This window comes from Puntigrus tetrazona, chromosome 7, assembly GCF_018831695.1.
Source record: "Puntigrus tetrazona isolate hp1 chromosome 7, ASM1883169v1, whole genome shotgun sequence".
NCBI classification, from domain to species: domain Eukaryota; kingdom Metazoa; phylum Chordata; class Actinopteri; order Cypriniformes; family Cyprinidae; genus Puntigrus; species Puntigrus tetrazona.
This window is the reverse complement of record NC_056705.1, coordinates 21,938,942-21,966,222: the sequence shown is the minus strand read 5'-3', so window position 1 is coordinate 21,966,222 and position 27,281 is coordinate 21,938,942. Positions and strand designations below refer to the sequence as shown.

The following is a 27,281-nucleotide window of genomic DNA, read 5'->3' as shown; positions in this document are numbered from 1 at the left end:
AGATAACAGCGTCTGTCAACGCTTTGACACCAGAACCGCACGTTTATCCAATGCATTTTGACAAAGGCTCCACCCCACTCCCCTTTTAATAAATGTGATGGTGCATGCAGGAAAGACAGCCATTTTGCACCGTCCCTCTTCCACCCAGAAAGTAGGTTGTCGTGGGAAGACGTAATTAGAGAAAACTACTAACTCACAAATCCCACTACACAATCATTCCCCCGTGTCAGCACACCATACCTACTCAGTTTCCTCCGTTTGCAAAAGGGGGCATCGAGGGTAAGTGTTGATTGTTCATGGTTGTAGCCGCGCGAGCTAACTGGTGGTTGTTTACGGTCGTTAGCACGCGCTAACATGCGTCATTATGTAAGAGCAGATTGACCAACGCGCTTCGTCGTGTCGCTTATAACGTTACATACTGCTGGATCAATAGTGCATGCACGGTTGCGTCGAGAGTTACCTGGACTTGTGTAACTTCGGCGCGCTCCTCGAGCTGTTCTGCTAAGTTTAGCACCGTTGAGAAGTGTAACGATGCAAAGCGATTAAAAAGATGCAGGTGACGGGCAGGGTTCGGACAGGTCGCTCGCTGTGTTGCACACGCGGTCTTTGCATCGCGTGCATTTCCATTGCGATCGCTCTGGGAATGAGCAAGCTAGAGGTCCTGTTGGAAAACGCATGGTCACTCCCTGGCTAAATGAACGCACCAAGTGTGTTAGTGGTGTTACGTTTTTAGCGCAGGGGCCCTGTCATATGTTTGCCCTCTTGTAAAAAAAGGTCCTTCTGAAAGTAAAAGGCAACTTTGTGGCTCGATCTCGTATTGATCAAACGGAGGTATCGATCTCAGCAAAAGTTAGTCTCGCGACTCCCTGAGCCCTAGCTGCGAGTAGAAACGTCTCTACGCTTTCCAGAGCTTTTGCTTTCTTTTTTCAAGGCCAACGTGCTAATAAAATCTAAATACACCACACGTAACTGCTTCTGGGGTCATCACACTCACTGACAGTGTTTGTATAGCTATGCGCTCAAATATCTGCTAGCCTCCACCAGGTCTGTCAGTAAAATGGCTAAGGTTGGGTGAAGTAAGAATTGTAAGTGTGGCCTTCTGCTTTGAGGCCTGTTGAACTGAAAGCTGCTGCTGTTCAGGACTGTCACGTGAACTATCGCTATCATTTGATAAGAGCTACACAATGGGCGATTGTGCACTTACTCGCGAGCCAAAACCTTTGTCTAGTTATGATGCATAAAGCTCTCTGTGAATGACTTGAGGAATCCATAAAGTCGCATTATAGGGACTATTGCAGGAGTAGTCAGTGCTTAATGCAAGGGAAATCTAATGTGGACTGTGTTCTGTTGGGAATGCTTTATCATGTTAAACGTGTTGCGACCTTCAATTGTGGTTCGGCATAGCAGAAATGAGTTATGTATAGAATGGGAGCCTTGTAGGTGGTAAAAGCTTTTCAGGGAAAGGCAACATAAGCTGATAACATGCTATTGAATAAGACCACTGCTGTTTGGAGCTAGAGGGTCTGTGATTGCTTGTAATAGGCTCTTTGAGGTATTTGTGTAGTTGTGCTCTGTTTGATCGTTTAATGGTGAGGTTAATGGGATATTTTAGCAATACTGCTTTATGTAACTAATACACACTTCAAGCATACGGATAACCAGTTACACTAACAATTTGTCAGCATAAAGTGCACAGTAAACTTAAGGTTTAGCTATATCATCTTAATGTATATAGAAGGGCAGTACGTGCCTATATTGCGCTTCTGCATTAGGTTTCGTTAGATAAAGCCAGTTGTAACTGACCTGTTCAGGCCTTATCAGACATTGGAAAGATGTGCATCATCGACTTTCTTGTAAGATCTGTTTGTCTCTGTGGCTTGATTGTAAAGGGAAAAACCCAACTCTAATACAGCCAGTATAAATAATACACGAAGTCACAAATTAGCCCCTGTGTCTTTCTCAGCGTGGTAAAGGACAGCAAGTCCACAAATACTGGGAATCAGCACAGATGTTCATTGACAAAATGCCGGACTAACCATACGGCTGTTCTTTCTACAGATTGACGGGAGCAACATTTCAGAAAAGCAAGGCCACTGAGAGGGTAAGTGCTTCTCACTTTTGTGTTAGGATGCGTTACAACGGACTGTTTAAGCAAGACATCACAATGTCATGCGTGAATATGGGAAAGGTAGGTATTATTCATATTCCAAATGAATGGCGCTCAGAACATGATTTGACTAGAATCATCAGACAGCTTCACACAAGGCCGACAGATTTGATTTTTAGTCCCCATGAAGCCTGGCAACATGCCTGATCAGAAAAAAAACACTATACTGGTTCATGAACTAAAGTTTCTATTCTCGTCTGTCATAGAAATGAGCATCTGTGGCCTGTGCTCCTCAGACTGTTCAGATGTTCGGTGCTTGTAGTTCCTAGAGTATTGAACTTTTAATGAGAGCCACTTGTGTCATATCTGGAGACTCTTATACTACAGTGCTGCTAGCGTTTGGATAATTAGTGTCAGTTTATGTCAGCTTGTAATAAAGCATTGTCACACATGTGGAGGTCCTGTGTCGTTTAGGATTTTGCACCTCCATTTCTGTCAATTTATGTTGTGGTATTAGAGAGCTGCATGAAGCAAAATTGCATGAAATGAACTCTCTGTTCCTTGGTGTTTAGTGCTCAGAATTGAAGACAAACGGTTTCCTTGGTTACTTGCTAGTGCACACACACACACACACACACACATACTCTTGTGTGTTGATGCTGCTACGGTGGGCCATTTTTTGCTGTTGGATTTTTTTGGTTCTTGCATGGCAACACCTCCATTATCAGCAAAAGCGGGCTGGCAGTTCCAGCAGACTCTGTACTCTCATATTTGTGTGTATTTACATAAATACTGAGGGATTTCAGAAGAGTGTTGGACTGGAGAGTCTGGAGTGCCGTCGTAGGTGCGAGTTTGCGCTTAGTGCGACGTCAAGGGGGTTTATGTCTCCATTACAGGGGGAAGGGATGTGTGTCAGAGTGCAGGCTCTTTAAAGGAGCCATCAATCATCTGCAGCTTCACCTTTAAGAGACTCACGAGGAGACTAAAATACTTGCACAGAGCTACTGAAAGTCTTCAGTTTCGTTTTGTGCTTACCATACTAATGTTTTAAGGCAAAACGCTTTTTGGCTTTGACTTCTGTCAGATTTCGCTGTAGTAAGTTCATGTCTGACAGTTGCTGCACCACGGCAGCTGTTAAATCATGACAACGCTCTCCAGGAGGGAGTTACCACATGGAGGTTAGTAGCACCTGTCGGGAACATTCCTGTTTGTGCTCCTGCTAATGTGGCTAATGAATGCCATTAAATACCCAAGTAAATATTCCTATACATGTAAACATCTCCAAGATATGACACTATTGGGGTTTTTTTTCTTTTGTAAGGAACTATCTTGTAGTCTGGTTTCACTGTTTGTGGTGCACAAGCATAAGTGGGTAATGTATGAGTAATTGTCTGTGCGGTTATGATACACATTTCAGTATCCTTAGAGCTTGACTTTCAGTTTGAGGTGATTTTGCACAGGCATTGATTGAGGAAGGGTTGCTGGTGGGCAGATGTTGGTTTTGGCTGAGATTACATGGGTGATTTTTGCAGGAGGCTGGATGAGTCTCACTGTAACAGTTCAATAAGGAAACAGGAAATGGCCACTAAATCCTTTCTTCTGCCATATGGTAGTGTCTTTAAAGTCCACGTCATAAAAATCTATACATTTATTTATTTTGTTTTTTTTTATAAAATAAAGAACTCAAATCCCTTCCCAATCCCGACAAGACCGTTTTGGTGAGACACATCTGTCTTGCATACGTTTGAGATGTCCCTAGGATGCACGCGTTAAAAGGGATAATTTATTTGAAAATGATTTCCTCATTCTCATGTTCGTCCAACCCATAAGACTATTGTTCATTGTTGGAAAACTGATCAACATATGTCTACTATTCTCTCATCACTTTTGTCCACGCTTTGAAAGTCTATACAATTAAAACGACGCTTGTAAAGATACTGTTAAAGTAAGCTATACGAATTGAGTGGTTTAATACAAGTCTTTTGAAGAAACTTGCTTCATATGATGAAGAGGGTAAATGTAGGTCTTTATTCACATATTGATCTGCCCACATAGAGAGTCTAATAGGGTCAACAACAGATGCCCCACTAGAAAGTTGCTCTTTGGTTGTGACCGAAATAGTTTTGAAAGGGTGAGATTATTGACCAAAACTATAGGGATGAACCAGGATGAAAATTCTGGATGTTTTTGGCCAAAAAACAAATCCAAAACTAAAAATGGTTCGTACTGATTATTGTATGTATGCATATAAAGTGTTAACTCCGATTATAATGATACTGAATTTAAAAAATAACACAATAAAATTGGACAGAATTTATATTAATGTTGGTATCGATTCACAATAAGGATCATTAGGTAACGTAAGTTAACTACTCCTAACATAAACTAAAATGTGCTATACTTTAGCATTTATTAGTCTTAGTTACTGTAAATGTTTAACATTTTTACTAATGCACTTAAAATCAAATGTTTGATTTTGTTATTGTTAGATTACATTATTTCAGAGTGCATTAACTTAACAACTGCATTCTCAATTAATTAACATTTAAAAGAGATTAATAAATGCTACAGTAAATGTAGGCTTTTCATGTTTAATACATTAAATAACTAGAACTGGGCGATATGGCCAAAAAACTATTCAACTTAAATGTAACTACAAAAAGAATAAAGTTCCTTTTTTTTTAATGTAAAAAGTGCACTAAAAATGAAAATTGTAAGCATGATGTTAAACCAATGACTTGTTTGCTGAAAAGATGCAGGAACTGCGACTTGTACAAACTTGTCTTACATCTTGTGTGTTCAGAAATGATACGAAGATAATGCTTTAAAAACGTTGCCAAAAGTCAAATTCAAGTCGCTAATTCAAATAAAAAATAACTGAAGGTATAACAGCAGTAGACTATTATTAGCTGTAAATGTGTAAAAACAATGAATAGCCTGTCACCATGATGCAAACATGAAATATCAGATACACGGTACTGGTTCCTTACAGACTTTTTATTTAGTTGCACTGCTTTTGTGTTGTTTCAATGTAAACATTTTATCTCTTGCTGTGCCTCATGCATTACTACTGCAGACTACGCATTGCTGGTATAGGGAAAGTTAATAGTACAGTAGAGAGACCCTATAGACTGAGAGCTTGTGTTCTTCCTCACCTTTCTAAACCTGAACAAGTCTATACAGAACAGTCGGCTCGTTCTTAGCTTGATGTTTGGGATAATATGAGCTAAAAACTACTTACAAATACTAACATGCATTTGCAAGTAAAACTTAGGGACAGAGTTTTTTCAGATACTCCACTTTGTTGTTTACGTAGGCCTAATGGTAAAAATTGAGCTTGTGAAACATCCAGTATGCGAGTATGCTTTTCAGAACAACAGACTTAATGGAGGGTTAATGCATTTTTATACCATTGATTCCTCTAAGCTGCTCTGGATCTTGGCAAAGATGCTGTATTTTGAAATGTTTCTGTGGCATGTAATGCCCCGCACATCACAGAAATCAAATATGCACTCACAAGCAGTGAAGTGAACCAGCACTTGATTAACAACCCCATTCCATTCACATTATTTACACCGTTTGCTACACTACAAATTTTAGTTCCAGTAGAACTGTAGCAGTTTTAATTTCTGCCATGAAGTTAACCTTCTATTTTGGACAGTGAGTAGTAGGTTGCCAGTTTATGACCCTTTGCATTCTGAACCACTGGCACGACGTGACGCTCTGATCAGGATGTAGTAGAATGAATTGTTGGTTTTGTTGGGATGGAGGTGACTCTTAATGACTGATAGGTGGTTTGTAAATGTCCACCTATGCCCCCCTCTTTGATCAGTCAGCTGTGTGTGTTGTATTCTCAGCTGCTAGGTTGTTCCAGATGCTTCAGTTTAACTCCATTTGTCCACAGTGCTGTCTGTCTGTGCCAGTGTTCGAGAGCGAGTTTGTTGTTAGATGAACTGTGCTGACCATATGCTCTGCCCCACCACCCCCACCCTAAAGGCCTATAACACTGCCTTACATAGACAGTCCATGAATAAGCCACACAGTCACTCAGCAGTCATTAAAACATGGCATGGCCTATGGTCTTCTCGGAGCATACTAACTATGCTTCCAAGGTCAGAAGACAGATCACAGCTGCATCAAAGAGATGATAAATCATTGATTTGCACAGCACTGGGGAGTAGCTAACCAAAAGTTGCAGTGAAACTAGTAATAGTTTGTAGATTAGGTGCCTTGCCGTAGTTTAGAAGTAGTGCAGCTTTTTATTTGTAAAAATGTGAAAATTTAAGGTTGTATTTAAGGCTGGCTGTTTTACATCTAGTTAAGTGCTTCTCATCCCTTTCTGTGATTAGTGTCTGTTCTAGTTTGTGTATTTAAAGAAAATTTCTGTTCAAGTGTCATTCTGTCGCTCATATTTTATGTCTTTTTTTTTTACTTTATGGCACAAAAACATGGCTAGGGTTAAATTAACAGATTATATAATTGATTACATATTTACAAAGTTATTTTAAGTAGCTAAAATGAATCCCCAAACAGTCCCTCAGGTTCCTTTTGTCTCTTTTGTAACCAGTTCATATTTTGGGCCCAAATGGTCCTGTGTGCTTATTTATATTTTGATAAGTTGTACAGAATGTGAGTACTCAACACCAATATTAGGTTACTACTGTATCAATTATAGTTGCTTACCACAGATCTGATATTTGAAGCTTTTTACTGAGCTGTCTGCTGAGTATGGGTATTTTACACAGCGTGCACCTGTGATACACCCTCTGTTCAGTAGCTCTCTTTTATTTTTATGTTTTAAGTTAAAACTACTAGGTGCTTAAAGTGCTTGAAGTACTTGAATTTGACACTTTCACAGCCGTATTTTTGAAATAGTACTTGAGTTTTTAAATGTTCAAAATATGAGATTAGTACAAATTTTTGTTTTCCATAAAAATATTTTCTTGCAAAATGATTCAGAGCCATTTCACCCAGCTGGTGGGAGAGCCCCAAATCTCTGAATATTATGGTGAAAAGTGGACTCAGAATATCAGTAAAAACAGAAGTTTTTGTGGTAAACATTTGATGGGCATTGCATTATATATATATATTACATTTATATTTATTTTTGACTGCATGTGCAGTTGTTTGGGTTTTATTTAAACTTCACCAGGCCGTTGGTACCCTGTGCCGGTATTTATGCAAGTAGTTTGTGTTCTTTGTGTATAAACATGTTACATTGATGTAGCCTATTTTAAGTGTTGTAAAACCATGTGGTTACATGGTTTTAAATCTTTATTTGAACCAATTGACCGTTCGCAAAGAGCTTGATTTTGTGAAATAGTTATAGTTCCAATTTACTTAATGACAGTACTGAGACCTTTCATAATATCAGAAGTAACCATATTTGTCTTCTGTTGGTGTGTTGTCAGCTTTCTTTTTACACTGTGTTGTATTTTTTTCACTGTGTGAGAACGTGTACAGTGGGAAAGCTGCATTGTTTGTCGGTCTTGGCAACAGTAACTAAGGAGTGCGGGTCTTTGCAAATGGTCAATTATTGTTTCATCGTTGGTTTCATATTTAGAAATGTAGTCACTATAAAGCCTGTAGTCTGTTTTTATTGCCAAGTAATATCAGATTACTCCTTTGTCACAATCAGTATTTCTTAACCAAGATAATTATTAGTTACTAGATTAGTTAAATGTTTCAAAATACAACACTGATAGATGTTTTGTCATGTGAAAAATTTCTTTAAAATATTATTAATATATTTTGGCTCATCCCATGTCTAATCCTCAAACCAAAAAATATTGTGCAATTTCATTTTGGATTTTCTGTATGAACCCTGTTAATAGAAATTATCCTTAAATATATGGTAAACCCAGTGTTTAACAAGTTCCTAGCTGGTGTGATCTGTTTAAATGCATAGGTCAGGGTTTTTCCCCTACTTTCAATTTGAGAAACCTTTGTGTTTGAGCCTCTACGAACTGAAAGGGAGAACCGCTTCATCTAAATTATGTTCAGATCATCCTGAAAATGCCACCTTATCCTTCAGTGTTTTATGTGTCCATGCAGTTTGCATGCTGTCTATTCTGTCGGAAAACGTCTCTTATTCATTCTTTTTCCCTTTCAGTATGCGTTTTACCTGTGTGTATGTGTCTGATGTGTGTGTCCTGTAATGTTTGGTGTGTTTCTGTAGCATTTGACAAAGGCACTGGATGGATAGCATCGACGCTGAAGCCCTCTACCTGACCACAGCGCAGCACGGGCAACCTCAATGCGAGCTTTCCCTACCTGCTGTGGAAGTACCTGCCCTTGGCGGGTAAGAACACATACACTTCATGTCTTTTCACCCTGGGTATGAGGTTACCCTCCACCTGCAGGTTTTCCCTCAGTGGGAAACAAATCTTTCAAGCAGCTTCTTTTTGAAGCTGGTATGAGAAGGAAAAAAAGTAACTTGCTCTTTCTTTGCCATTGCTCCTTTTTTCTAAGTAGTTACTGTGCCTGCAGTGTGCAGCCCACCAGATGTCACTGCATGGCTAGCGATGATGTCATGGCCTGATTGAATGTCTGACAGGCCGTCGAGGAAGAAATAAAATGATTACATTCTGATTAATTGCTGAGATGTAAATTCTCTCTTTGAGAGGGGTATTCTATTATAAATTTCTCTATCTTTCGAATTCTATACGTGTGTGTGTGTGTGTGTATATCTATATATATGTGTGTGTGTGAGATTTATGTGCATTTCATTCTGAATGAATCGGCGTATTATCTAATTTCGATTATTTATTTTTTTTGGAATTACCGAATGTGCTGTTAGAAAGTTTTTTTGTTCCATAAGTCTATTGCTGTTTTTGCGCTAAACAAAGCCAAACAGTGGACCTCAGCCGGCCTGTGGCTTGTTTTGTTTGTCGCCTTTGACTGCGAGCTTATAACACGACCCTTGTCGCATGACCCTGAGCTGCCTGCTCCTCCCTCCCTTCCGCCACCCCTCCGTGCTGGAATAGTGTACAGCCCGTGGCCCGCTGCTCGAACCCGATTGTGTCCTGGGGGCGCTTCAGCTCAGGGATTACCAGAGAGCTGCCCGTCCCCATTCATTCCTGCCGCTCACTCACGCTTATCAGCATCAATCTGACACTTTATTTATCTGACACTGCACTCAGTTCTGCTTTGCTAAGAGAAAAACTCACAAAAAAGTCCTCCTCCATCAGCACTTTCTTTTGTGGGAGCAGGGGTGCAGCTTTTAGTGGCCTGTTTGGCCCATCCTAATCCTCAGTCCCAGCCCAGAGCTACGGCCTGTGTTTGTCATCCAGCACAGTGCCGAGCCTCATCGTTGTCTCTCTCTGCTCCATGTCGATTTGAGTTTTGTGGGGTCTGATCACCCCCCGTGAGGTGTACTCTACCCTTTCTTACCCAGCTGGTCCCATGTCACTTATTACTGAACCTTGAGAGACGTACTTGACGGATAGTCGCTGTGGCTGACTGTTGTAGTGTTTAAGTGCGAGAGAGTGTGTTTTTGTGGATTCTGTTAGCGTTCATTTGACACTTTCTGACTAGTGAAGTGCTGAAGAAAATGGCTTCCTTTAAGCTGGATTTTCTGCCAGAGATGATGGTGGACCATTGCAGTTTGAGTTCCAGCTCAGTGTGAGTACAGACTTGCCTTTAGCTTGGCGTAACTTGATTTGGGTTACGTGCTAATTCTCTTTTTGATGGTCACTGTATTAGGGTTGAATGTTAATTTTTTTTTTTTTTAATGTTCATTAGTTAATTTTATCAGTCTGTGTGGTTTGCCAGATCTCATGAGTGATTAAATTGGTTTGTTTTCTTATCATGTGGAGCTGAGAGTACAGCGATTTTTAAATGTCAGTAAGTATTTTGTGTGAATGTAAGTTTGATTCAGGAGATGTTCTTTCAGGAGATGAAAGTTAATAACCATTTAGAGGCCTGCAGTGAGGGCTGTTAGTTCTTGTTTACAGCATAATCTTGCTGTAAACATGTTGTTTTTCACATGTTCATTCACCAGATCAGTCTTACATAAAGGCCAAATCTTGTAGAATAAAGAATGAAATGATTTGGCCATATTATAATTGTTGCACTGCTGCCTAGGATAACATGGAAAGTTAATTTTCTAAAAATGTGGTTAATAAGGTTGTAACTGCTTGTTGGTGTGGTCTTGTTCGCAAGACCACTAGTTTAAAAGGGAAACCCTAGTTTTCATTTCTTGCTAGAGCATGTTGAGTGGCTATACACTGTCCATTATAGGATGGACTCTGTTGCATATGAAATTCAAGGGTTTATTCTCTTTGCTTTTTTTTAGGATTCTTCAGTAATGTGTTTGTGTTTTAACTTAAAGTCATAAGACTTGTTTGTGTGAGGTTTTACAACCTCAAAGGGAGCAATTTAACCAAGAACAGTGCAAGAAACTGCTGGCTCAGCCATGGTAAATTGTCTTCTCTGTTCTGCTTATATGCTGTTTGCTGTGTAAGGAATGCAGAAAAGAAATCATTGTTACTGTTATATAGACCTATATATATTTAAGGCAGCATTCATATGGTATTTGTGTTAGTCTGGGGTGATGGGAAAGGGCTGGGTATCTTGTAAAATTTTATGCTGGTTCTCGAACAATACTACTTTTTTTCAATACCAATTTTATGAAATCAAGATTACATTACCTCAAAAAAAAAGTTTTGTTTGTTGAAGTTTTTATGGATTCTGGCTTTGCGCTAAAAAACAAAAACAAAAAAGCACAATGAAACTAAATGGAACCCAATGTGTCAGTGCAAATGTTTCAATGCAAAATGAACAGTTTCAAGTATCACACTTGGATATTTAAAATATTCAAATTACTCTTCAAGAAAATTAGCATGTCTGCTTTTTTCGGAAGACAGACAAGCATTGGTGAAAAGAAATTGTCCGCAGTCTATTCTGTACATAAGAAACCCAGAAAAACATTAAGCTATTAAACACGCATTTCTGACCGATGTGACTTGTGAGATTCTGCCCATTTTCAGTGCGTTTACATGAGAAATGCTATGCTAAAGTCTCATCTCTGGTTGTAACCGGCATAAACTCGTGTTTTTCCTTGATGCCTCACCACAGCCAATCACCAGCACTTGATTTAGCACATCAAGCATGCTGCATGCTTATTGGCTGATTAAGACTAGATTAACCCCTTAGTTATTGAAAATTGGTACTGAACGACAAGATATTTTTTTGATACCCAATGGCATCAAGGCAATTTGGTTGGTGCCTTAAAAGTAACTCTACCCAGCCCTACAATCTTGATTTTTTTTTTTTTTTTTTTCTCCATCTCTTCATAAATATTAGATTATTCAATTTCTGTTATAGCAGTTTTTGTTGAATTGAGTCTTCTGTAACATTGTGTTCTGATGTGCTGTGACCGTAGTCAGTAAGTGGTCAGTTCTTTAAGAAACAGTGTTTACAATCCTAAAATGGTTTTGTCCCAGTGAACACCCAGATCTTCTGTCCCTGATTGGATGATCTCCTGGAGAATGTGTTATCTGCTTGTCTGAACAAGCTCTGGTTGCTGGAAAATCGACAGGGTAGAAGGTTTTATTAGCTCTGCTGTCCTTGGATCGATAAACGCCATTAATCTGGCTTTTAGCTGCTGGCTAATGCTGCTCTTTGTCAGCAGCACAATGCTGTGTTTATCTTAAAGTGGTCTGTCACTCTACTGATCAGCAGCTGCTAAAGAGAGTGATGAAGCAGTGCTTCAGGCCTGTCAGTGACGTCACATGCTCCACTTTGTCAGGCAGCACTGTGAAGATGATTTTGTAATTCCTTCTCATTACAGACTTTGTAGATGTCTGATTTTCTTATTTGTAATGTTTTTTTAATTTTTGATTAAAGTTAAAATTAAATTTACCCCATTTATTTTCTAAATGCATCATAGATCAGAGTGTTTTTTTAATAATCTTTTGCATTAAAAAGCGATTTGTTTCATCAGTTTTTAAATTCAGTTAGCTGAAAGCGGATATGTAAGTTTATGAACTTTTTTTTTTTTTTCCTCACCTCATAAAATCTGAGAAAACCATTTATGACTTTATGAATGTTCGAGTAGGGATTTTACTCTGTTTGATCTTTACATGACGCTGAAGAATTTATAATGCAGTGAATGCTTTAGTACCCTGTGTTTTTCTAGCTTGCATTCATAACTAATTTACAATTTAATTTTTAATGTTTTTTTTTTGCATTCTAGCCATTTGTAAATTGAATGTCTGTGACTTCCGATGTCATTGGCTTCCAGTTAAACTGTGAAACAGCTTGTAATGCTGCTTGATTATTATTTTAATGTATTGTTGTAATTCTAACTTGATTGTAGTGCTGATAGTTTAGTTTTCTGCTGTTATTTTTAATTAATAGACCTTTTGTGGCTAATGAATCAGAGATCTCTCACATTCACAGAAAATAGCTTAGTTCTATATTGCAATATTAGCTGAGTAAAAAAGTGTTTTTGCTTTGTTTTTTTTAATTGCAAAAAGGATGTACTCCGTTATTTAAATGAATACTTAGTTTATCCATATAAAACATAATCCAGTTAATCAACTTGAGCAATGTACTGTAGTACAGACACTGGTACACTGTTAGTAAATAAAAGCTGGGTATATTTTTTGTGTTTTCATTATTGGTAATCAAATGAGATTGTTGTGTGCATCCTTTCATTTGCAGCGTTTAAGTTTTATATGTCAGGGAGACTGGAGACATTGAGTGGTGGTCATGTCCTTAAGACTCGTTAAACAGGCATTTATGTATATTTTTTTGTAGAACCAAGAAGATGAATGGGTCTCTGGACCACCCAGACCAGCCCGACATTGATGCTATAAAGATGTTTGTGGGTCAGATCCCCCGGACGTGGTCAGAGGATCAGCTGCGTGAGCTGTTTGAGCCCTATGGTGCAGTTTATGAAATCAATGTTCTTCGGGACAGGAGTCAGAACCCCCCACAGAGTAAAGGTACTTGACAGTCGGTGCACTGCAGATTGAGATATTTTCTGTGTCAGTCACTCTCAAAGCTTATAGTCTGTATTCTAAAACCTAGTGAGCACGTTTCACTCTTACACACACACATGCAGTGTTGCATAAAAGCAAGTTTTCTTAGATGGCATCCTAATTAAGTAGCCTACTTTTTGGAACGCTCCTTACATTAGAAACGTGCCAACGATTCCTTAAAATGCTGCTCACTAGGATTTGGAACAAAGTATTAGAAATTGGTCTCAGTGGAAATGTCAACTTTGACTTGGTTCACAGACCATTTATTGCATTTGCAGGTTGTTGTTTTGTCACATATTACACCCGTAAATCTGCATTAGAAGCACAAAATGCCCTTCACAACATGAAGATTCTTCCAGGGGTGAGAAAAGGATCTACTTTTTATTTTATTGTATAAATAATGCATTAATCCTCATGCGTGTTATCAGATGAGCTGGCCTTTTACTATTTATTGCTCTTAAAAATGCATCAAATATACACACGCATTGACATGCTTTTATAAAAGCTTTTTCAGTACACCCAGTGGAGCTGTTAAAGCTTTTCAAACAGCTGATTTCTAATGGTGGCTGGGAAATGTCAGTGTTGATAAATCGCATGAGATTTTTATTTATTTAATTTTTTTTTCCTACAGATGCATCATCCCATACAGATGAAGCCTGCAGATAGTGAGAAAAACAATGGTGAGTGACTTGAATGTACAAGAATGACAGACATTCATATATGCTAATGTTCAATAATTTAGGGTCCTTTTTTTATTTATGTTTATAAGATAAAGTTAAATGGTAATGGTACAAATATTTTTAAAATCCCTGTTTCTACAAAAAAAAATGCATTGATAAGTATTCATTTACTCTGACTTGAACATATTGGACTGATTTCTGCAGAATCACGTGAATCTGAAAACGTAGAATTATCATCACATTATTAAACTGCATTTTAAAATATATTAAAATAGAAAAGTTACTAATCATTCAAATCGCACGGCAGTGTTTCTGCTTTTTTGATCAAATAAATTCAGCATTTTTGTTTAAAAACATACAAAATCTTACGGAACCCAAACCTTTGAACATTAGCGTATCTCTTGAAGAAATTTCCACAGTGACTGTCAAACAGCTGCGTAGAGGCTGTGCTGCCATAACAAGCTTTTCTTGTATTTCAGCGGTAGAAGACAGAAAGCTGTTTGTTGGAATGATTTCAAAGAAGTGCAATGAGAATGACATAAGGCTCATGTTTTCTCCATACGGCCAAATTGAGGAGTGCCGCATTCTGAGAGGTCCTGACGGACTGAGCCGTGGTGAGAGCACAAACGCATGTGTATCATCACTACCGCCATCCAAAACAAATTACACGCACATGATGAGATGCTATACACACAAATACGGGAATGAAGGCAGTGCTGTGAATGTTTGGACTAGCACATGCAAGGATTGAGCTTCAGGAGCTTCTAGCTTTTCCCCTCAGGGCTCTAGTAGCGCACTTCATGTTTATTAGTACATCTTCGCCAGTCACTCTGCTCGCTCTCATTTAAGTTATTTCGAGAAGGCAGTGTTTCACGTAACTAATAGTTGCAGACACAACCCATCAGAGAAAAATGAGACTCAATTGGCTCCCTTTGGCCCGAATGAAAATGATTTCATTTATCCCAGACTCAACATGGCAACTGATATCGGAGGTTATATAACTCTGACTGCATGTAACAAATTGATATTAAGGCAACTGTGCATGTATTCATTCATTTGGGAACATTATTCTCCTAGTTTCTAGCTGTCGTTTACCTGTGGTGTAGAGAATCACTGTGGTTTAATTTAACCAAAGTGTAACCAAGGGAACATAACGCACATTGAGGCCCACGCTATTTATTTTAGAATTGGCTTGAGTGAACTTGCTGTCCATCACCATGGGAACTGCTTAAGTGATAGGCATGACCCATATTGACTCAGCAGCCCTCAAACCCATCCGCTTTCAAAGAGACCGGGCCTGAACCCTGTTTTGATTGAGGTTGTGTTTCTGTGTGGTAGTTCATTAGTACTTCTAGTTTATGCTGGCATGGTTTAATCACAGAGGTTGGTGTCCTTTTGTGATCTACTTTCATACTTGTCCGCAGGCTGTGCCTTCGTCACTTTCACAGCGAGACAGATGGCTCAGTCTGCCATCAAATCCATGCATCAGTCACAGACCATGGAGGTAAACGCACACATACATGCATACCATTTCTGCATTTAAGCTTGATGTTTTTGGGCTTAAAAAATGATAAATGTCTTGCAGTACTTGCTGTATACTATGCAGCTATGTATACTATATAGTATCATTTAAGATTGTTTTCTTTAAATCTCATGTTCACCAAAGCTGTATTTACTTGGTCAAAAATATTCTGTAAGGATGCATTGAATTGATCAGAAGTGTGTGTGTAAATAAATAAACAAACATACTTTCTCGGAGTTTATGAATGGTAGTGTATTTTGAAAGCCTAAAGCACTGCGGTAACATGTTAGTATTGGCGAAAATCTTTATTTTCTTGATCTTTATTGATATTTTCTTGGCTCCTTGCATTCATTATTTAAAAATAAATACTATGCTACATTTAATTTCTGTTTGCACGTGTCCTGTAGGGCTGTTCTTCTCCCATTGTGGTAAAGTTTGCAGACACGCAGAAGGATAAAGAACAGAAACGTATCGCCCAACAGCTGCAGCAACAGATGCAACAGCTCAATGCTGCCTCCATGTGGGGGAATCTTACAGGACTGAACTCACTAGGGCCACAGTATCTTGCAGTGAGTACACAGGACAGATCGCCTTGCATCTGAGGTCTTTGCACGTAGAAACCATGCCGATATTGAGGACCATTTAAAACATGCGAACTCCACTACGTAAACTGCATATTGCACTTCCTGGATGAAAGCATTGGTTTAGTACATCTAGGGCTGTTGCGAAACTCGAAATTGAATTATTTTAGGGCCAAAAGAATTCACAGTAACTTATTATTATTATTATTATTATTATTATTATTATCTGCAGTATTAACAAATTGTTTGCGTTTTCTTTCTTTTGGCCAATGAATGTCATGTAGGGAGGTGAAGAGAGGTTTTTAACCATAACTTTGGCCTGTAATCTCCTCCCATCATGATTCGCACAGCATTAGTAGCGTTGTGATCTTTTTGATCTTTTTGGTTTTATGACTGGTTGAAGCCAGTATGCTATACATCAAGCAGATACTGACACTGGATTATTTACAAGATATAATATGAGAAAAAATATAAAAATATTAGAAATAAAATGAAGATATAAAACTTTTTTTTTCATGTGTTATCAGCGTATTATGTAGATTCCAGTGGAGCCTTTTAATCAGTCTTAATTCGCCTTTTAAAATGTTGCTGTGTTTTTTCTGCTGTGTTTGAGCACATGGGCTACAGGTCTGTGTTTGGCCGTTATTTAGCTGCATTTAATTTGGCTTCTCGAAATCCTCCTTGGTCATTTATGATTGGCTACTCCTAAAACTCAGCTTTTGTTTACTGGTTTTCCTCACAAGGGCCAGCACAGATGTGTAGTCCTGTTTGAATGTGTTAGTGCTGCTCCATGGGTGTGCTGTGAAAACTATTTCTATCTTCATCTTTCTCCCTTCTAATTCTTCTCAGTCCCATTCTAATCTTTAGATACCCCTCGAATGTCCACGTTTCGCTCCTCCTTGTTTCTGTCTCCACATGAGCTCCTGCTTGTCTTTATTTTGCCTTGTTGCCTGATTTATCCTCCTCTTCCTCTCCTCTCCCTCTCCTCTTCCTCTCCTCTTCTCTTCCTCTCCTCTACCTCTCCTCTTCCTCTCCTCTCCATCACAGTCCTGGATGCAGTCCTGACTCTCTCTGTTCTCTGTTTTGATGTAATGTCTAGCTTTATTTGCAGCTTCTACAACAGTCTGCGTCCTCTGGAAATGCGCTCAACAATCTCCATCCAATGTCAGGTGAGAGTCTGACGCGCTCTGATCCACTCAGACCGTTAGAGAGGATGGCCGCTGATATATTGCATGCCTATAAAATAATTTGAGACTGCCTGTGAAAGGAGGTTTTGTGTGAATGTTGCCGTTAATGATGGCTTTTTGATGTGGGTGGTCTGCTGTCTGCCGCAGGTCTGAATGCCATGCAGAATCTGGCTGCATTGGCGGCGGCAGCAAGTGCTACACAGGCCACCCCCACAGGTAGCAGTGCTCTGACCACCTCCAGCTCCCCTCTCAGCGTCCTCACCAGCTCAGGTACGCCCTCCGGACAGCCCGCTCAATCTGCCTGGGACGCCTACAAGGGTTGGTCCCGCTTTTTAATCTCCTCCTGTCCTTAACTTTGCTTCTTATCAGTCTGTGAAATAGAATTGTTCTTTGTAAGGTTTTTGGTTGATGACAAATGTTACAAGTTCAATCGTTGGCTTTAATTAATGCATAAGATGTCATGAACTAACAATTAACTTCATTAAATGGCAATTACTGAGGCTACAACGTGCATTTTCTAAATTTTATAAAAAAATGTGTTCATAATTCATAAAGAAAGGTCACAGGCCAGATTCACTAAACATTCTCAAGACTAAAAAAACCTAACAAAAAGCACTTTTCTCCAAAAAAAAAAAAAAAAACATTTTTTAAAATCATTAAAACTGTACTCACATATGTGGAAAGTGTAACTGTTTATTGAAAAATGCTATGTTTTGTTCATCAGTTAATCTCAAAGTATTTGTTCACTTTCAGAATAAAAATTCTCCTGATAATTTACTCAGTCATGTCATCTAAAATGTTCATGTCTGTCTGTCTTCAGTCGAGAAGAAATATAAGGTTTTTTTGAGGAAAACAATTCAGGATTTTTCTCTATGTAGTGGACTATATTGGTTGGACCCAACAAATTGTAGGTCCAAATTGCAGTTTCAATTTAGCTTCAGCGTGAAAAGCACATGTTTATTCTGGAAGTGAAATAATCCTTTTTACAATAAAATAAAATTTGTTAATGTTGTCAATTTCTCCAAACCTAAACAACTGTGTAATGTAGATTTTTTTATTTAACTCTCTTGCTCCTCATGCATCACTCTACATACCTTTATTCTTGATACTTCCCATCACTTGCTTCAAAACGCTGTCTCAATTTGATCACTGACATTGATGTATGCTGTTTTTCAGTCTCTGTCTGTGTAAATGAGAGCATGTGAAATTTGAATTGGCAAGATGTCTGATGGCTTAGTAATGTGTCAAAGCTGGTTCTTGTTTTCTTTCCTCTGCACAGCGGGTTCCTCTCCCACCTCCAGTACTAGTTCTTCTGTGAACCCCATGGCGTCTTTAGGTGCTCTTCAGTCTCTTGCTGCGGGCGCTGGAGCAGGTCTCAACATGAGCTCCCTAGCAAGTGAGAAAAATATATTTTCTATGTCAGATGGTTTCTAAAGTCCCTGTTTACACCAGTGTTAATTTTGTTGGTGAATAATTTGTCAACATGGGTTTTTTTTCACCAACAAAAATGAGACAAAAAAACAAACTACAATAAAATGTATTGACATTTTTCATTAATGAATTAAAAACTAGACAAATGTTGATGGACTATAGCATGAACAGAATTACAGTCAGAATGATGTTGAATTATCTGTTGTGATTAGTATTTACTAGGGGCAATATTGTATGTGTATCAGTACATTGCTTCTGTTCATTTAATTTAAAAGGGACAGCAGCCTGTTTAAGTTGCTAATTTGTTGATTGAGCGGTACAAGATGGGAAAATCACTCATAGCTCTTGACTAATCAGTTCAGTAGCCTTAATAAAAATGTATCTAAATTCATGTATAAAGTCTGAAGAATATGACAAGCAGATTGTTATAAAGAATGCATAATTGGCCTATATAGCCATTGGCATTTCATTGTAAAGACCATGTTCTTGTTTATGAGAAGTTAATTTTTAAATAAAGGCATGTTGTGTATTTAAATTGGTATATATCGTGATAAAACGTATAATCATTTTGTAGATTGGAGAAACACTTAATCATGTATAACATTGTAACTAAATGCATACAATTTTATCTGACTTACTGTAGTCTTGGTTGACTAAACCAATTCAGATGATTAAGTTAAAGGGCTATGATAAAAATCAGTTGGCTTTCAAAGTGGTAAGATGAGACACGTTATCAAAAAAAGGTAGCATTTAAATATAGAATTTTTTATTTATTTTATCCATTGCATCACAGAACCAGTATAATGTGATCGTATGCATTCTGAAGCACCTCTAAATTTGTTTTAGACCCCATTCACACCAATGTACTGACCATTGGTGTTCAGAGTGCTTGAAATGGATGTTAAATGTGATTTATGCATCATTCCTTTTGTGTTTAACTTGCCTTGTTTGTGTTTCTGCTCTGTCTCTGAACATGCTTTCTCTGTATCTATCAGTAGTTTTGTGTGTCTGAATGCTGAACTGTGTTTCTGTGTGCACAGGCATGGCTGCTCTGAACGGTGGTCTGGGCAGCGGAGGTCTCTCAAATGGTTCGGGCAGTGCTATGGAGGCTCTGACTCAGGCAGCCTATTCTGGGATCCAGCAATATGCCGCTGCCGCTCTGCCCAGCCTCTACAGTCAGAGTTTACTGTCCCAGCAGAACGTTAGTGCGGCTGGAAGCCAGAAGGAAGGTGAGCACATGAAAGGTTTCTTGAGCTTTGAGCAGCTTTTTGGGTTGGGAGATTTGCCAGCCTCTGTGTAAAATAAAACTGCTAGTTCATGCTACCAGGGTCAGTTCTTGGGGCATGTATTGGCCCATGATGCTTTTCAGTGTGTGTGTGTGTGTGTGTGGATGTGGCTCTTGTGATCACCATTTTAAGGATTCATTCTTGTTTTAAATATGCTGCAACAGCAAGTCCCAATCAGAGCGCGGGTAAGAGATAATTATCACTGTCCACAATGCCCATTTTATACATTTTTGTTTGTTTAAAAGTAAATGGAGATCCATACCAGCAGCTCTATGCCAATGAATTCCTTGAGCATTCTGTGATAAATACAATTCAGGCCTGCTGGAAGATGCTTCCATGCTGCTACTTTCACAAAATTTTTGAATGGTAGTGTAATTAATTTGTTTTTGACCAAAAAAATAAATCATGATGTTGGTCTTCATCCTGAAGTCTTATTTCCAGATTTCACCCACTTTTCAGGAAGGACACATTTCATCTTTTTTTTTCTTTTTTTTTATCTGCATGTGTGTATGTATGTTAATACACTTGTGTTCAAAATAATAGCACTCCAACATCACTAACCAGATCACTATTCAGTCACAGTCACTATTTTTGGTAGAAATTATTTAAATATTTTACTAGTAGGTGTAGTAGAGCATGCTGCTAATTCTGTGTAATTTAATCTTTAATTGAAAAGAGTGTGTTAAAAAAATAATAGCAGTGTGGAGGTCAATTAGAGATTTTCAATTAATTCTGTAAAAAATGGTGTCAAACAAGTGACACTTATTTAAGGACAGGGCAGCAAATGTTGTACTGTAAAATGGCTTGTGCCAGACATTGTTCAGAAGAATTGATTATAAAAAAATGTATTGGAGAGAAAAAAGCCCAATCTTCAGACCTTTACCCTATAGAAAACTTGTGGGGTGACATCAAATGCTGTTCCTCTGATTTTTCTTGGTTTTGCCTGAGAAATTGTGTTCTGTAGTTCAGTTGTCCTGGGATGGAATACCTGTTCACTGGTGCCAGAAGTTGGTCGACTCCATGCAACACCGATGTGAAGCAGTTCTCCGAAACCATGGCTATACAACTAAATATTAGTTATTTACAAGAAAGCTAAATGTTCAAGCATGTTTAATTTTGAACAGCCTAACACTCCTTTTTCTTAAAGTAATAACAAATTTGGTACCTTTTTTTCCTTTGATTTAGAGTAGAATGTGCGGTGTCCCCAATGCATTTGTGTGTATTGAAATGAAAGTTCTAAGCATTTTGAGCTCTATTCACTTTCTTTTTAAACACACTGCTATTATTTTGAACACATCTCTCTGTCTCTCTATCTCATATATATGAAGCAAAATAATGTAGCTTTACAAATCAGGCAACAAACATGATTTTAAATTCAGTTCAAAACTCATGCCTGCATGAGTTTTATAAACCTGGGGGCGTCTTTATTATTTCCTTTGGTGATCAGCAGCATGCTTAAATGATATTTAACACAGAATGTTCATTTATCTAGGCAAGGAGAATATGTGCTAAAGCTTCTTAGAAAATAAAAAGGTTGCTCCAGGCTTTAAGAGTCAAAAGTTGTCTTTGTTTCTGTCTGTTTTCTCTGTCTTTCTGAAGGCCCCGAAGGAGCAAACTTGTTCATCTACCATCTGCCACAAGAATTTGGTGATCAAGATTTGCTGCAGATGTTTATGCCTTTCGGCAATGTTATCTCTGCCAAGGTCTTTATTGACAAACAGACCAACCTTAGCAAGTGTTTTGGTAAGTCGAGCCTCCCAGAAACCATTGTGCCTGTTTTGCGTTCAGAAGCAAGCTTTAGATGTGGGTGACTAGCGTCTGGCTCTTCTGTTTCAGGCTTTGTTAGTTACGACAATCCAGTTTCATCCCAGGCGGCCATTCAGTCAATGAACGGTTTTCAGATTGGAATGAAGCGGCTGAAGGTGCAACTTAAACGATCCAAAAATGACAGCAAGCCATACTGAGTGATTTTGCTCTCAAATGGACTTGGTTTGAAAATGTTTTTCTGGTAAGTGGAGTGTGACGTTGGAAAGTTAGAATGACCCCACCCACCCTTAACACCCGCCTTTCCTAATCCTTCTTTTACTTCTCTGGCCTTTCCCACATATCTTCTCTCTTAATGCAAATTAAGAATTTGTTCCAAGGAGTAAAGAGTTCAGTTTTGTTTTCCACATTTATATATCTAATTGTTTTGTTGATCTCTTTTTTTTTTGTTTTCCCTCGGGTCTTTTATTTTTATTTATTAATTTCTCTTTTTGTTTTTGGTGCCATATTACAAGTTTGCTGTGTATAAATCTTGCGTCAAAGGATGTTGCACAATGAAAGCCAGCCTGTGTGACTGCTTTCAGTCCCTTAGACTGTTGATCACCACGGTCTGGCCCCTGTAGATGTTCTCCTGTGTTTACACTAGACTCTTGTAGTACATTCGGACAGTGTAATGCTGATGCCTCCTACAATGCTGCCTTTCTAGAGAAAAAATGAAGGAGGCTTGCTGCATCGGTGCAAAAGATAATCAGTCAGTCACCTGAATATTGTTTTGAGCATCTGGAAGGTCAGGCTGCACTCCACTAGACTCAGTTTTCATGGATGCCTTTTTATTTAATTCATGTATTTATTTCACTAATTTATTTATTTATTTTTAATGTATCTGTGTCTTCACAATGAGGGTGATGTAACATTGCTTCAAAGTGTGTTTTATGTATTCTGTCGGAGGGCTCAGCTAAAAACGGTAATGTTGATGCTTTCTTTTTTCTTTTTAATTCACATTCATATTTTTACATTCTGAGACAAACACTACAGCAAGGGTATTATATCCCATGTTGGTTCATAGATGGTGGTTAATCATTCAGTATTGGTAGTTTGCAGGAGATGCTACACTTACTCTCAGGACATTCTCACCATTCTGTCAGACCAAAACTTCTCGCCCATTATTTTACTCGCCTGGTACGTGAATATACCTAAAGAATATGTATGAAAGAAGTGACGGAGTGCTTCATTTCAGTTCATCAATATTTTTCTTAAAGCCTCAAACAAAAACGAACCTTTTTTTGACCCAAGATTTTTTTGCCGAAGAATCGCACGGTAGCACATATGGTTTTAAAATGGCATTTGTATAGATTTTTTTTTTTCTTTTTTTAATCAAAGACACAATCCACAACATGCTTTTTGTTTCGATGGTCATTTGATACATTATCCTACGCCTCAATTCAGGAGGTTGGCGTTGAAGCTTTTAGCAATATTTGCATTCTGGAGAAGAGCGAGAGACGATACTGCCAAGAACCGGAAGAAGGAAGTTTACAATTGCCGAATTCATGGCCGCTTAATTATCAGCATAATTTGAACTGAAATTTCCTAACTTTCGTGGCAAGTGTTCAATAAGTATTTTATCTCTGTGCTTGCAGGTGGTCTCTTGTACCCTGGTGTATGGAGACTCGTCCTGCAAGCCTATTCTAGTTTGTATTTAGAAGTTACTCCATGCAACTTGCTTCAGTTGGTCATGGCAGTAAATAAGTGTTCGAATCGTAATCAAAAGGTTAATGCCAATCTGAGTCCTGCAGGGTCGTGTGGTAAGATTGTTTTTATGGAAACTGAGAAGAAAACATTATCCAGATAGTGTATATTACTTAACTATTATGCCTTTTCTATTTTTATAGAGGTTTTATAATATTGCCTAAATAATTTCTCTGAATTAAAACGGTTGTTTAAAAAAAAAAATCAACTCAAAAGATTCAACAGTGTTTTTGTAGAATCCTAATGTGAAGTTTTGTGGATACATTCACCGATTGTTTAAACAACGGATGTGTGGCCCTTTTCACTAGTTGTAGTGTTGTCCGTTTAGTCCAAAAAAAAAATTAGTACCGACATTTTTTTTTTTTTCTTCTTCCCCTGAAGCAAATCCACGGTTCAGTCTAAAGTTTATACTCGGTGTAATATCTTTAAACTAAGTACATATGTGGTGACGAATGCTGAAATGTTCTATTATCAGAATTAATTTGTTTCATTTCCTCACAACATAACTTGAGCTCGGAGTGTCGGTTAGTAAAAATTGTATATTGTAGACTATTCTTTTGTTTTGACATTTACCTCACTACTGTCGTCACTGTTCGACGCGCTTGTTGTATTTATTACCGGTGCATTTTATTTTCATTGATTCATTGCAAATAAGCCAATTCTTGTTAACCTCACTATCTATCTACTCAGAGTACAGACGCTCATCTCAGCCCGGGTGAGGAAACGAGTGCGCCGCTATCTGGCAGCTCGTATAGAGATGGCGGTCCGTGCACCTATCAGTTTGTTTCATACGTTAGAGACGCTTTAGACTGAACCCGCGTGTGAAGCCCCTCTTGAAGCGCTTAGATGCTTAGATGCTAGTGCAGGGAACGTCCACTCCCTGATCTGTGCCTCACACATGATTTACATGCATTACGAAACCATTAAGTGGAAGAAAAATGGGAGTGCAACACAAATCACCATTTTGAACAATCCAAAGATTCTTGTGAACTTGTTCTAGGCAGGGATTTTTTTGTTTGTTAGGCAAAATTTTTTTCCTCATAGTTTTTGTTTATTTTTATCCGGAGCAGATTGACTGGCGTTTGTGCAAAGGTGTCCGCAGGACTTGTGCGCCTTTTAAAACCGCTCACAAGCGCAGAGTAGTTCCACTGATGTGCCAAACACATTGAGTCTTAAGTTTTCTGTACACGTTTTAATGATGATGCTCTGTGTCCCATCATGTTGTTGTCCTTCACGGAGTTCAATGTAGCTAAATTGTATCCATTTGTGTTACCCGTGACGGGTGTTTTGTGAATAAGAACCAATATGAGCAGCTCCAAATATGCATTATTCCACAGTCCCTCACAATTCAAAATTGAAGCACAAAATAAAAGGACTTTCACTGAAAGAGCTGAAACGTTGAAGCACAATTTTTCTTTTTGTTTCTCTCTCTCTCTCTCTTTCCCTTGGTCTAAAATCGAAATGCGGTTGTGAGAAATGGAACATTTTTTCATTTGAAACGTTGCTGTCGAGGACAGTGTTGTCGTAGCTGTAGTAGGCAGGTTGTGTTGTCTCTCGGTGTTGTTGTTGTTGTTGTTGTTGATGTTTAATGTTATTCCCTTCGTTCACTATTGGCATGGTGCTTATCTCTCCCTCCTCCTTCCCCACTTTTCTTCACCGTTTCCTGTGTTGCATTCAATGTTTTGTGTTTAGATGATGTGTGCACCTTTTTGAAAGCCCCCTCTCATGCGAACATAATCATTCATGATTTTTCTTTTTCATCCCCTCTCCTTTTTCCGTTGTGCTTTAACCTAGGTTTGTTATTCGTTATTTTTTGTTTTGTTTTTGTTCTAGATATCTTCGTGCCCGTTTGTCATCGTTTGCCTAGCATGTCGATGTGACGTCAAAAGTTCATCGTCCAGTCCGTTGTCCTCTTCGCTTCTCTGACGCTTGAAATTTCACACTTGACCTTTTTGTTAACTTTTGACGCTTATTGATTACTTATTTTGTTTGTTTCTTTGTGTGATGTTCATTTGTCATTTGTGCTGCCAATAGGGAGCGTTAGAAAGACTGCTCAAAGTGTAAAAAGTTTCATGAAAATTGTTCTGAGCAAAGAGTCTATTTTTCTAGAACGTATCTACAAACATAACCACTAGATTTTTGCAGAAGCTTTTAATTTTAATTTTTCCGATTTTGTTCTTTAATGATTTTTTTATTGTTTTCCAGCAGTCTTCCTAGCGCTTCTAATTGTACTCCTTTTTTGATTTTTGTTTCTCTTCTCAAAGCAGCCATTCAGTTTATAGAATCACTTTTGTGTGTTCAAGTGTGGGTGTGTTTCCCTCTTTCTCTCACTTGTTAGGTCTAAACCTTTTAGAGGATGTTTTCGTCACATTTTGCTGAAATCGAGGATAAACTTTGTAATTTTGTGTTAGGTTAGTTGGCATGATGTAATTTTGGGAGTGACATTACAATAGACACTTGAATTGCCTTTTTTTCTTCTTTGTGTGTCGAGCCAACAAAGGCACATGTTTTTCATTTCCTTATTGTGTGAAAATCAGGATTAGTCTGAAATAATGCATAGAATGAGCAGAGTTGAATTTCTTGTCACAGGTAAATATTAAGCATGCATGTTTTTTGTAAGTGCACTGAAATCCTCAGCAAAATGTGATCTAGTTCTGTTTCAAAGTCAAGATGAATAAAGTGGTGCCAAACGTTTTGCATGTTGCTGTTGGTTACATTTACAGTATGTTTCACATCATGCTTATGGCCCCCGCTGCAATGACATGTGGTCTCATTTTGATGGTTTAAGATTTTAAAAAAACAATACAGTGTGTGTTTTTAAGCTTCTAGGTTAAAGTGAGTTAACATTTGTATTGTTCTAAAAATTGAAGTAGGTTTCAAATGAGTCCTTCGAGATCAATTGTGCCTACAACAGCAAAAACACATGCTCTTCTTGATGTTGTTCAGTTAATGAAAATGTGTTACAACCTTATAGTTGGTCTGTTTTACATAGCTTGCGAGCTTTTTTTTTTTTTTTGCCATTCTGACATCTGTATAAGTTGTGAAGTTCTGGACTGATTGGTAGAGCTCAACTGCAGCTTTGCCCCCCTTAGCCTTTAGTTTAAAGGCATATCTCCACAAATGAAGAGCTACATTTGGAAGTTTTTTTTTTTTTTTTTTTTTAAAGATGTATTCTGACAGACTAATCTATTTGGGGGTTAAGGTAGTTGTTTTCTATTTAGATTTTAAGCTGCTGTTTTGTGAGTTTAAATGTACTGAGAAAATTTCCTGTGGGATGTTTGTCATTACTGGTACAGAGTGATTGTATTTAACATTTAAGATTTGTACAGATTGCCTTTTCTACTTCATAAGTTGTTTCACAATGTAAATCCCAGTAAGTAGAAGCATGTAGACCGTAACACCATGACCAAACATCAACCTGTACAAAGTAACCAAAATGCAAACAAAAATCAACTCCACAAAACAGCCTTTAATTGAATTAAGATGTTTGTTTTTTTTTGTTTTTTTTTTTTAAGTTTTGTCATTTAAGTTGTGTGGTTTTCATTGGAAGTGTAGAGAGTGCAGAATTTATTAAATGTCTGAAACAAATGTATATGGTTGGTTAAGGATTTCACGCTACTGTCTCTACAGAAATATAACAAAATGAACACCCACAAAGCAGTCATCTGGTAGTTTATCTTTAGTTTATGTATGATTAAACTGTTTGAAAACATTCACACACATTGTCTGAATTCATTTTTTTTCTGAATTTAAAGATGCCAGAAATGCACATTCATCCACGCGTGACTTCACAATATTTCAATGACTTGCTATTGCACTGCACCATTGTACTTCACTTAAGATTAAAATTATCCCAGCCAGTACTACAAATAAATATGCGATTAATTGCTGCTACGGTCAGATTTGTCGGAATGGTTTAGGACGAGCATATAAATGAACCAAACGCAATTTTTGTACTACACGGTTGTTCATGTTTGTAGAGTCCTGTA

The 27,281-nt window shown here is 38.1% G+C and overlaps 1 protein-coding gene across 12 annotated transcripts; it reads left to right on the top strand.

The window, feature by feature from the left end:
- The first annotated feature begins 127 nt into the window (after window positions 1–127).
- On the top strand, window positions 128–27,008 carry celf1 (cugbp, Elav-like family member 1). Of its 12 annotated transcripts, XM_043245052.1 has the most exons (17): window positions 129–279; window positions 2,059–2,101; window positions 8,286–8,408; window positions 12,872–13,059; window positions 13,374–13,456; window positions 13,727–13,775; window positions 14,255–14,389; window positions 15,200–15,279; window positions 15,705–15,866; window positions 16,978–17,047; window positions 17,213–17,383; window positions 18,345–18,461; window positions 19,537–19,725; window positions 19,947–19,967; window positions 21,382–21,525; window positions 21,619–21,790; window positions 25,126–27,008. In XM_043245052.1, exons 3-16 carry the CDS (start codon window positions 8,305–8,307, stop codon window positions 21,744–21,746), a joined length of 1,641 nt encoding a protein of 546 aa, XP_043100987.1. In that variant the 5' UTR covers window positions 129–279; window positions 2,059–2,101; window positions 8,286–8,304; the 3' UTR covers window positions 21,747–21,790; window positions 25,126–27,008. The 12 variants fall into 12 exon arrangements, with proteins under 12 accessions (XP_043100997.1, XP_043100998.1, XP_043100987.1 ...); XM_043245056.1 differs by having other exon boundaries at window positions 17,213–17,335; window positions 21,619–27,008; XM_043245051.1 differs by having other exon boundaries at window positions 21,619–27,008.
- The last annotated feature ends 273 nt before the right edge of the window (window positions 27,009–27,281 follow it).